General features: G+C 35.1%; 1 protein-coding gene and 1 long non-coding RNA gene across 2 annotated transcripts; one reads left to right on the top strand and one right to left on the bottom strand.

Moving 5' to 3' along the window:
* Positions 1-315: 315 nt before the first annotated feature.
* On the bottom strand, positions 316-1,413 carry LOC123916142. Its single transcript, XM_045967521.1, has one exon. It carries the CDS (start codon positions 1,128-1,130, stop codon positions 624-626), a length of 507 nt encoding a protein of 168 aa, XP_045823477.1. The 5' UTR covers positions 1,131-1,413; the 3' UTR covers positions 316-623.
* Positions 1,414-4,584: 3,171 nt separating this feature from the next.
* Positions 4,585-7,481, top strand: LOC123912846. Its single transcript, XR_006811471.1, has 2 exons — positions 4,585-4,724; positions 7,137-7,481. It is a non-coding gene; the product is annotated as an uncharacterized LOC123912846 (long non-coding RNA).
* The last annotated feature ends 4,908 nt before the right edge of the window (positions 7,482-12,389 follow it).

Raw genomic sequence — 12,389 nt, forward strand, 5'->3', positions numbered from 1 at the left:
TTCGACTTCTACTACTAGGATATTAAGGACCTTGTTGGTAGATAATCTGTAAGCACATAAATCAGGTCTTGCATTTAGGCCGGTTGACCTTGTTGAGCCTCCGGGACAAAATTTGTACAAAAAAAAGGGTAATACTAATACTCATAGTACACTTGACTAAGTTAACATTTTTTTACTTCACTTTTTCATGTTCCAAGTTAAGAATGTCTTTAAGAAAAAGTAAACAAAACAGGAACAAGTTTGCAGAATGAGTCAGCAGACATTGAAGAACAAAGTACATATCTATCTACAGAAACACAATATAATAATGAGAGCTTGTAAGTAATTCATGAAATTAATTAATCTAAAACACTTGGATTTACCATGAATCAGAAACAAGATTAGCATCTAAACAACATTTTCAAGTTTGATTAATTTCAACTATGTAATTTGATTCTCCTACTAATCTATGTCACAAAACAAAACAAAACAAAACAAAACAAAACAAAAGAGATTAATTAAGACACTTTACCAAATCACACCCACCACCACCAGCTATAGCATGATTTGCAAACCCTATCATCCAAAATCCCCTAAAAATCAAAACCAACTAGTTAACAACAAATCCACCAAATTCAAATGAATCATTCACTATTCCTTCTAACCAAAACAAAATACCCTAAAACAGCACAAACAGCAGCAACAACATTCCCTTCAGTAAGCAAAATCTTAAGAACAAAACTGAAAATTTCACCAGTAATCTTTCTACCTTCAACAACCAAAGTCCTCTTAGGCTTTCCAAAAAAAGCCAACAAAACAACTATGGTTATCCATGTCACTAAAACAGCAGGAACCATAACAACCAAAGCAGCAACCATAGAAAGTAACCCAAAAACAGTACCAAGAAGAACAGATGCATAGATTGCAGGCCAACCAGATGTTGATGATTGAGCTTGTAAATTGTACCAAGAAAGCATTGATTTTAGAAAATTCCATGAAGAAGTTAAAAGGGTACCGTAAACAAGGAAAAATAGACATGCCCATGTTCTTCTTTTGCTCATTATGTTCAATAGGAACATGTATGATGAAGGTGCTTGATGTTGTTGTTGCATCGATGATGATGATGATGGTTCTTCTTCAATTTTTGCCATTTCTTAAAAATCTAACACAAAGACAACAATTTTGACTCTGTTTTACTTTTTTTTCTATGTTGTTCCGATTTCGACTCAGCTATGTCTTAGGTTGTTATGGTAATTAACAATTATGCTAAGTACTGTATGTTGGAAACTCACGCGCTTTTGTAGCGTGTGGTGTTTAGTTCACAGTTTTGTTGTGGTACTACTGTACTAGACTTGAGAAAAACTAAAGTGGTTGATTTTATGAAATACTCTATCAATTAAAGTTTGTACCTTTAATTTGAGTAAAAAAAAAGGTGACGATAAATAACTAGGGTTTTAGGATATCTTTTATATTATAAGCTTGTATACACAAGCAAACTCTAAACCCTAATTTGTTTTCTCAGTTTTCCCTTCATTTTATCTTGCAATTTTTATTAAAAAATAATACAATTTTGTCTTGAATAAGATTCAAACCCACAACACTTTAGTGCAGGACAATATTTCCGACCACTATGGCAAGTATACCAATTGTGATTAAAATTATGTGCAATAATTGATAAGCACCATCAATTTTAAAAGTATATCATATCAAAATTATTGTGGACTATATTATTCATCATGAAATATTTTTATGTCTTTCCTGATCAATGATTTTTTTTCTACCGGATCATAAATTTAGAGAATAATTATCATGTGAGATTTGGAAAGTTATTATCACGTGTAATTTGGAAAGTTATTATCAAACTCAATTCTGCTAAATCAATTTTTTTTGCAATACAATCAAACACAACCATAGTCATGTCACTAATCACATTCATTATTTTGATTTTAACATTGCAGATTTAATATTAACCGATGATCAATTGATACAATATGCACTAGCAGACCAATTGTGATTTAAATTATGTCCACAAAGTGTTAAGCTCCATCAACTTTCATAGGAAAGATTTCATACGACAATTAAGCACCATCAATTTTCATTGCACAATTTAAACAATTAAAAACCGATAATCTTTTATATTATAAACTTGCTAACATAAGCTAACCCTAAACCAAAATTTTTCCCCTCTCATTTTCTCTTTCTTTTTATTGCAGCTTTATATTAAAAAAATACAGATTTGTCATTGAACCTGCATCCCTTACTTACAATAAAACCTTTCAACCGCTAAAACATGTGCTTCAATTATGAAAGAATTTAGGAATCCTAATATGTTAACCCTGTTTTCAATAAATTTGAACGGCAGAATTAATCACAATTTTTATTTATTTATGGATGTCTACTTAAGTTTATGTTCTTAATTATGTCTTTAATTTTTTTTAACTTTTAATTATCATCAATTTTTTAACCTTTAGTTATCAGTAATTTTTTTTGAATAAGTAAACAAAACGATGGAGTTTCAAAATTATTTAAAATATATATAAAATAAGCACATAAACAAATATAGAATAATTAGTCCATGAAATTTCCTATACTACTCTTATTGAAAATGCTCTTAGAATTTTTGTATTTTATTTTTTATTGTTACATATTACACCTAATTAGACCCATGCACCGCATGGGTCAAAGTTCTAGTTAGTTAAAAATTAAAATTATATTAGAATAAATATTATTTACACTTTTAAAATATAAAATACATAAATTTTAATATTTATTTATTATATTTAATTTTTTAATTAGTGCCTCAAAACACTAATTAACATTTTTCATAAAATTATACCATATGGTATAATTTTTCAAAACACTAATTGGGAAGCATTGTCCTGCCGCGGCTATGTTTATGCTTATGCTACTACTTGTTAGGTTGGGTGAAATTATTGGGACCATGAAATTCATAAATCATTCATATATGTCATTGTGTTGGGGTTATTTGTGGAATTGTAACAATATAAGTCCATGATATAAGTTTGGATTCAGATTACATGCACTTAAAATGGGAAAAGGATTTAGTGCGGTAATTCCGTTGATGCAATAATGATATCCGACGTCCGATCAAAATCAATGGACGAGATGTATTGATGATAGATTGATCACAGCCATCTGATCTAAAATTAATGGTTTAAAACTGTGTCATATATGACAATAGTGAATCTGAATCCCTTAAAATGTTTGCGGTATACGGTTTCTGAAATTCTGGCAGGCTGGCGGACAGATGCTGTGACAGATGCTACAACATCTTATACCAGTACAGAACACAATAGACAAGTTAAATAAAGTGCATAACGTAAATAACACAAGTTATTTGTTAACTCGGTTCAGTGTAAACACACCTAATCTGAGGGATACCAATCCAGGAAGGAAATCCACTATAATAGTGTTAATTCAGAGCTAAACTCCCCTGTTTACAACTCCTCACTTAACCACTACCCGTGCTAACTTCTACCTAGGAACTCCTAGATATGAGACCCCTCTCAATTCCTCTCAATCACACAACCTGTGATGTAAACTCAATAGCAACTCAATTGTGAAGATACACTTCAAACACAATCCTAACTCCGTACTTCAAAGCTTAAGAGTAGGTTCACACAACTAATCTCCTTGCTTAAAAGCTTCAGAGATGTTACAATACTCTACTCATTACCTAAAAGTTTCTGAGTGAGGACATAGTGACCATCTCACAACCCGAGTGGTTCACTTTACACCAACTCTCCTAGAGAGTGGCTCAAAGACACGAAACCCTAAAAGACTACATCTTTGATATTCTAATTTTGCTTCAAGTTTCGGTGTACAAAACTAGGTCTTGAATCATCCTTATATAGGTAGAGTTTTGTGGGCTTTAATCAATATTATTTTTCTCCAAGAAACCTTTATTAAAAAAAAATCTTCCACAAAAATTGTAAGACCCGTAATTCCACAGTACTTTTGTGTGAGGGAATAAATAATGGCTAAGAGGTTTTAGGGTTTTTGGTTAAGTATTTTAGTGAGTATCGTCGCAAAAATGGGATTTTTGCTGAAATGGAGTCTGTTTTGTGCTCGTGCGCTGGAAAGGCACAGACTTTTGGGCTGTAATCCTCTTTTATGAATGAGAAGGTTTTTGTAAATTCAGAATGACGAGTTTTAGATTTTTCTCGCATTTGGAAAAACGAGTGAGGATTTTACCCGCTGTTGTAAAATTTTACGGTTTCGAAATTCAGTAAAATTTTAGATGGAAGTTTTATATATCTGCGCGAGTTAGGATATGTCCTGAGAATAATTTTCAAGAGTGTGGAAGAAAATTACAGTCGCGGAAAAAGATTCGGCGATAAGTTTTGGAAATATTTTAAGACGGACTTTCGTTCCGTAAGTTTTCTGTTTTTATGAGTTTTGTTCGTCGCGGCGCGCGAGAGCTGTGGGGCGTGAAAAGGAAATATCTAGATATTTATGAAAGTGGAATGAATGGCTAGGATTTGATCTAGAGACTTTGCTTTTGATCCAATGGTCAAGAATTAGCAAGACCAAAGTCATAGGGGACTTTTGTGGCACTTGTGCACTTAAGAAAAATTCACAAAACACTCCTTCCTCTCTCTCTCTCACTCGGCTGCTCTCTCTCACTCACACTATCTCCATTGAAAAACTCATTTCATCATCATTCTTGCTTGGATTTTGCTTGTTGGATCATAGGAACTTGCTAGGAAATCACTTCACTTAAGGTAACTAACCTTCTCCCTTCTTTTGTTTGGTTTAAACTCATAGATTTTAGGAGTTTTCCATGATTATGTTCTTGAGGAAAATATTCTAGAATCTAGTTTTAATTAGTTTTGGTTCCATAGAAGTGTTTATGAGTGGTAAACTAGCTTGTTTAAGCTTAGTAGATGATGATTTCCATGGTGATTAAAGTTTTCACAAAATCTTTTGTTAGGGTTTGAAAAAGTTATTTGAAATGATCATAACTTTGAAAAATTGTTTTGTGCTTTTCTTTTTGGTGTTGTTTATGAGCTTAGTAGAGAAATGGATGTTAGATTATGGACTTTGTTTTGTGAAACATGAAAAATAATTTTTGTGTGTGTTCTTGAGGTTTGATGAACATATTTTTAGAAACTTTTGTTTTGATGCTCAAAGTGGTTTGGTTGATCAATTCCATGGCCATGTGAACTAGTAGAATGATCACTAGGGTTTTGTATGGAAAACTTTGAAGTGTTGGTTTTATTTTCAAAATTTTGGTCATGAGAAAAATTGTGAAAAGTGAGGAGGAGTTTTCAAATTTTGTTAAGACTTTGTGGGAGGCACAATCATGGCCTAGGGCGAATTACCAATCAAAAAGTTTTGGGTAAAAATGATATATGTGTTGTTTTTGTCTTTGGGAACCAAAAATTGATTTTGTCGTAATTAGAGGCTTGGCCCGAAATATTTTTGGGTGCTTGGATTAGTGACTTGGGGGTATTATGGGATATTACCAAGCTCTCGGAAGCGAAAATTTTTGAGCGGAAGTGGGATTTTGGTTTTGCTTGGCCGAACCTAAAGGAGGTGAATGGGGGAAATTTCCAAATTTTTTCTAAGTCCACATTTGAGAAAAAATGATCATGCTTTTGATGAAGTGATCATAGGTGGGTAAAAGAATGATTATAGGATTGTTTTTCAAAAGAAAAACTTGAAACTTGCGACGCAAGAAAAACTCGATTATTTTGTCGAGATATTTTTGAAAAGTTTTTAGGTTGTTTTCATATGCTTTTGTGGTGTGTAAATGTCTTCTTCTAAGTTTAAAACCATAGTGGTCAATGGTATGCTTTGAAAACAAAAATGTATTTTGTTTTGTGAAAAATAGTGTAATTAACTTCGGGAATTTTTAATCACTATGGGGAGAACTTGGAATCATTATCCGAGAGTGTTAGGAAGTGCCTTAGACACCTCTAGACCTTTGTGGATAGGTTTAGTTTCGTTAAAATATTTTGGGAGAAACTTATGGATTGTACGCTGCTTATTTTAGGGCGCGCGAAAGTGTAGAATTGTTCGAAGTTGTTTGAAATTGGAAGCTTGCCAAGGTAAGGGCACCTTCTTACTTCCGTATTAAATTCCGTCGATAGCATAGTTGTATGCTTGTTGTTGTGAATGCTTTGTGTGTTTGTTTGTGCACTATTTGTGAGTGCTTGGCATGTTTGTATTATGTATTCTCGATATGAGTTCGTGATGAATACATGAGGTTACTTGTCTGACATAGTATTTGATGAAATATATGTGTTGACATGCTTGTTGGGAGATTACATATGATTGTGATAATATATGTATTGTGGTTGCATTGGTATAGGTAAGGGTATCATATGCTCATGCGTCCATGGTAAGAGGTGGTTGCGGGAGTGGACCACGGGGTGTGATTGCGAGAGTGGGTCCACCCAAATGGTTGAGGGATTTTATGGGGTTCAATAAGTGGTTGCGGGAGTGGACCACGAGGTGTGGTTGTGTGAGTGGAGTACTTAATCCTACGGGATTCTTGGTGAGCGGAGCTTGGTATTTGTCTGAGTGACTATACCGGTAAGTCGGTATTCGATCTGTAGTGATTGTACCGCAGTTGTTCTAGTCGGTATTCGATCTGTAGTGATTGTACCGCAGTTGTTCTAGTCGGTATTCGATCTGTAGTGATTGTACCGCAGTTTTTCTAGTCGGTATTCGATCTGTAGTGATTGTACCGCAGTTGTTCTAGTCGGTATTCGATCTGTAGTGATTGTACCGCAGTTGTTCTAGTCGGTATTCGATCTGTAGTGATTGTACCGCAGTTGATAGTGTCGGTGATTTGTCTGAGTGACTTCACCCGGTGTTTGGTACTTTGTCTGAGTGTGGTTAGATTCCGGGAGTTATGCATGTGATTAACCAGTGGCGGTTGTCGCATTTGTTGTGTTAGAGGGTTACGAAACCAGTGGTGGTTGTCGCATTCATTGCATTAGAGGTTTTGCATTAGGATTATGTGTGCACTTTATTTATTCTTCGTGGTGTTGAGGATGTGTTAAATGTTTACTCGCTTTCCGTTTTTGGTACTTGGCATTTGGTATGTGTATTTGGTATTTTTATGCTTGTTTCCAGTTGGTGACCCTTGCTTGTTTGATACGTGAACGGGTTATCCCCCACCTTAGATGATGGTGTGCCACTTGAGGCCGTTGGTCGTGAGGATGGCGAGGACTTCGTGGATTATGCCGGAGAGTAGATGGTAGCTTTGGTTAGGCTACATTTTTGTTTAGGCTTAGGGCCTAGTTTCTTTTGGATGACTGTATAGTATACTCAGACATGTTTAGTGCCTTTTGGCCGTGCGATACATTCGGTTCACGAGTTCTGTTTTGTTTAGGTTTGTGAACTTGATGTATCCTTTTGGAATGTAAATTATTCAGGTGCACACTTTGCTTCTCGGAAGCCCGTGAAATACAATCTTTGATATTGTATATTGATTTCTGTTTGTATGGTTTAATGAATGAGCTTGTAAAGAGTTTCACGCGCACTCTGATAAATATTTTATTTAGCGTGTTGTTTTAAAAAAAAAATAATGCCCTCTTTTTGGTTTTAAAAATCGGGGTGTTACAAAAATATTTTCCTCAAATATTTTTGTTTCCAAGAAATCTTCACTGGATATATAATAAAATCAAATCTTCCACAAAAATATTTTCCTCAAATATTTTTGTTTCCAAGAAACCTTCACTGGATATATAATAAAATCAAATCTTCCACAAAAATATTTTCCTTAAATATTTTTGTCCATAATTATATTTTTGCAACAACCTCCTTGAAGCACAAAAATATATTTGACACAAATCAAATCTTTTTGATTCCTTAATCTTTTATAACAAACTTGAGAAACTTGAGGAACAAATCAACCTAGTAAATCTTTTGTTGACAGCTGGAAAAAGCGATGACCAGCTCACAAGATATTCTTCAAATATTTCTTCCATAAAGATTCACTCCAAAATAATTCTTCAAGAAAAGATTCACTCCGAAAATATTTGATGCATTCCAAAAATATTGAAACATATTTTTGGATCAAATAAAATAAACAAACTGCCTTGGATATCTTGCAGTAGAAGACGCGTCGGATAAACATGAACTTATTCTTGAACCAAATCTTCAAAAGATATGAAACAGAATTTTGGCGCGCGCTGTATCAGGAGACACATGTTGTACGAACATGCTACAACATCTTGGTCCAACAGTTGGCTATTGTTGTTTTTGCAAAATTGTAGCCAACATTCAAAACCCAACAATCTCCCCCTTTGGCAAATTTTGGCTAAAACAATCTTAGACCAATGTTCATGGAGAGATACAGAAAATACTTTCCTTCAAGTCAACTTGAACACACAGCTAAGAAAGAAAGTATAATCATAACAACGTTACTTCTAAGATAAAGCTAACGAGCTAGTAACATCAGAGGCATGCTACAGCGGATGGAAACACAACTTTGCCTCATGCAGTACAACTAGAGAGAAATAAACTCTCACATAGTGGATTCAGATATAAGGAGAAATAAACTCCTTTATTTAGAGCAATCTTCATATCATGGAAAAATAAATGCCACACATATAACTTGCATATGCTAAGAGTAGCAGAAAAATAAATTCTACTCCCCCTCACTTCATGCATTCATACTCCCCCTTAGTTCATACTTCACTCCCCCTTAATTCATAGTAGTACTCTCTCACACACACACTACTACCACTACACATGCCAGATGCTACAGCATTTGTCTTCACATTATGCACATGGATCAGAGAAGTCATATTACTCCCCCTTTTTATCCCAAAATTCTGACAAATAAAGTCAGTAGCATAGAGTACCTGAAGTATCAGAGCATAAAGGACATATTGTGCATGTTACAGACCAAGCACACATAGTTGCACAGATACCAACAAACAAGCAACATATGTATCACCAACAAGTCTTTGATCAGACTTCTTCAGAGAAGCTTGACTCACTTTGTTCCTTTCCTTCAGACTCTCGTGTCTTCAATTTCTTCAGTCTTCAACTTTTCAAGTTTTCTTTAATCTTGACTTAATAGATGGATTCAATGTTTGAGACAGTCTTACAATCCATATATTGGTTCCCGCAATCCATAGCCTTTTGATCACGGAAGCATCCAATCAGAGAGGTCAAGGCTTAATGGTTCATTCATAATTAAGCATGTACAAGTTACCCATATTTCTATGATTGTAACTAACTAAGTCACCCATATTGCTATGACTGTGACCCAAATCACCCATATTTCTATGATCATGCCCTATGCTGCAAGTTTAAATGCTTTTGAAGTTCTTGTATGCACACCATTCAGATAATTACTCTCATCCAAACACTTGTTGATCTCGGCTGCAGAAAGTTTCACACCTACCCCTTACAAATACCTTCCTGAACTTCTTATTCAAGACATTATCACAGAACTTCATGAATATTTATCCAAGCTTCTTTCCAATTCGTGATATAGAGAGTCAAGATCCTCCACATCCACAACTTCTTTTTCAGCAGATACAACCATACCACAGACACAATACACAGACTCTGTTTCATCATTGTGCTAAGGTTGTCACAGTACAATGTCATAACTACTTGCTCATCATTATACTTCTTCAACATTAGTTTCATCCACAGTAATTGAGAACAACCACTTCCAGCTGCAATATACTCTGCTTCAGCAGTAGACAAAGATACACTATTTTGTTTCTTGCTAAACCATGAAATCAATTTATCTCCAAGGAAGAAACAACCTCCAGAAGTGCTTTTTCTATCATCAGCACTACTTGCCCAATCATCATCATAGTAGCCCACTAACATAGAGTCTTCACCATGAGAGTAAATCATACCATAATCACAAGTTCCACTTATATACTTGAGAATCCTCTTCACTTGAGTCAGATGACTCATCTTTTGAGCAGCTTGATATCTAGCACAAACACCAACTGCAAAAACAATGTTAGGTCTGCTTGCAGTGAGATATGGAAGACTTTCTATCATGCTTCTATACATACTTTGATTCACATCTACACCTCCTTCATCCTTAGTTAATTTCAAGTGTGTAGCTGCAAGGGTTCTCTTGTGACTAGAACTCTCCATACTAAACTTCTTAACAATGTTTTTGGCATATTTACTCTGAGAAATAAAGACAGAGTCTTCCATCTGCTTAACTTGTAAACCAAGAAAGAATGTTAACTCACCAACAAGACTCATCTCAAACACTGAGTACATCTGCTGTACGAAGTGCTGTACCATCTGGTCAGACATCCCTCCAAAAAAAATGTTATCTACATAGATCTGAGCAACCATTAACTTCATTCCTTCTTCTTTTACAAAGAGAGTTTTATCATTCCCTCCTTTTCTGTAACCATTCTTGACAAGGAACTCAATTAGACGTTCATACCAAGCTCTAGGAGCTTGCTTCAAACCATATAAAGCCTTTTTCAATCTGTATACATGATTTGGAAAATTGGGATCCACAAATCCTTTAGGTTGTTCAACATATACTTCTTCATTTAAGTACCCATTCAGGAAGACACTTTTCACATCCATTTGAAACAGCTTGAACTTTGGAATGTATGCAACCCCTAATAGCAGTCTTATTGACTCAAGACGAGCAACATGAGCAAATGTCTCATCAAAGTCTATGCCTTCAATCTGAGCATATCCTTGAGCAACAAGTCTGGCCTTGTTTCTGGTAATAGTGCCTTTTTTATCAGACTTGTTCTTGTAAACCCACTTTGTACCAATTACATTGGCATTATCTGGTCTGTGGACCAAGTCCCATACTTCATTCCTTTTGAGCTGACACAATTCTTCTTGCATTGCATTAATCCAGCATTCATCAGTGAGAGCTTCCTTCACGTTATTGGGTTCAAACTTTGAGACACAAACAAGAATTAAAGATAACATCATTGGCTCTTCTAGTAGTCATTCCTTTATTAAGATTACCAATAATTAGATCCATAAGGTGGTTCTTTGAATTCTGGTAGATGAAACTTTCTTTGGCGTTTTGGTTAGTCCAGAAACAGGAACTTCAGTATTAGTTTCTGGTTCCTTCACAGTAACAGGTTCATCATCTTCCAGGTCATTCTGCAAGTCAGATGCTATAACATCATCTGCCACATCTGCGTCTTGTCACCTCCTGTGTTATCACCACATTAACAGACTCCGTCATAGTTTTAGTTCTGGAGTTGTACACTTTATAGGTTTTGCTGTTGATGCAGTATCCCAGAAAAATTCCTTCATCACTTTTTAGGATCGAACATTCTCCTATTTTCTCTATATAACACTTGCTTCCAAAAACATGAAAGTATTTAACAATAGGTTTCCTCCCTTTCCACAGGTCATACAGAGTGGATCTCTAGATAACACGATTATGAACATATCAGGCAGTATTCATGGCCTTAGCTCAGAAACGGTGAGGTAAATGTTTGACATGAAGCATAACTCTTGCTGAGTTTTGCAAAGTCCTATTCTTCCTTTCAACTACACCATAGGAGATGAAAAACTTCATGACTTTATTCCTTTAGAAAATTTGGCACTTTTAAATTCCTTGTCATGGTCACTCCTTATCCTCAGAACAATATTATCCTTTTCCCTTTGAAGTTGAATACATAGAACTCTTGAAGACATCAAAGGTTTCTGATTTTTCTCTAATAAAGTTCACCCAAGTATATCTAGAGAAATCATCAACAACAACATCAGCATACCTTTTTCCACCCAAGTCCATGTGTAGAAGCTCAAGGACTCTTGTAGAGATAAGATGCTGCATCTTATGGTGTGACATCATGGTTTGTTTTTCAATCTGACATTCACCACATATATTTCCTTCTTTAATCTTGAGATTTGGTAAACCTCTAATAGCTTCCTCAGATATGGCTTTCTTCATACTCTTCATGCGTTGATCACATAATTGACTGATGTTGATCAGATTAGCAGTCAATCCTTTCTCAAGCAAAATATTGTCAAGTTTAGGTAAGCTATTGTTGATCACTTTTCCTATACACACAATTTCTCCTTTAGCTCCATACTAGTGACATATCCAAGAGTGAGGTTTTTCTTTGTTCATAGTTCCCTGATGCTGCATATGATGTTGTAGCATCTCTCTAGATATCCCACATCAGATATAAATAAGTAATGCTAGAAATATATCAACGCTCATAAAATAGATATCTCCTCCTTGTTTGCACAATATGACAAGAGCATAACTTCCTTGAGATCATCAATCATTTACTTTCTAGACAGAACACCAGTTGGCTGCTTGATAGATGATGCATCAATATCTGCAGCCTGTGTCCCCTTCAGACGGTTTAAAGTCCAAAGGCAGATCTATCTCTCTAGCACAAGACACATCAGTAGCAGTGCATATATCTGGATGCTGGCTCAATATAATACCA

The sequence above is a fragment of the Trifolium pratense genome, linkage group LG3 (assembly GCF_020283565.1).
Source record: "Trifolium pratense cultivar HEN17-A07 linkage group LG3, ARS_RC_1.1, whole genome shotgun sequence".
NCBI classification, from domain to species: Eukaryota; Viridiplantae; Streptophyta; class Magnoliopsida; order Fabales; family Fabaceae; genus Trifolium; species Trifolium pratense.

Excerpts from the sequence above, each read along its gene's own strand:
- LOC123916142 (XM_045967521.1), bottom strand. The coding sequence starts at position 1,130 with ATGGCAAAAATTGAAGAAGAACCATCATCATCATCATCGATGCAACAA.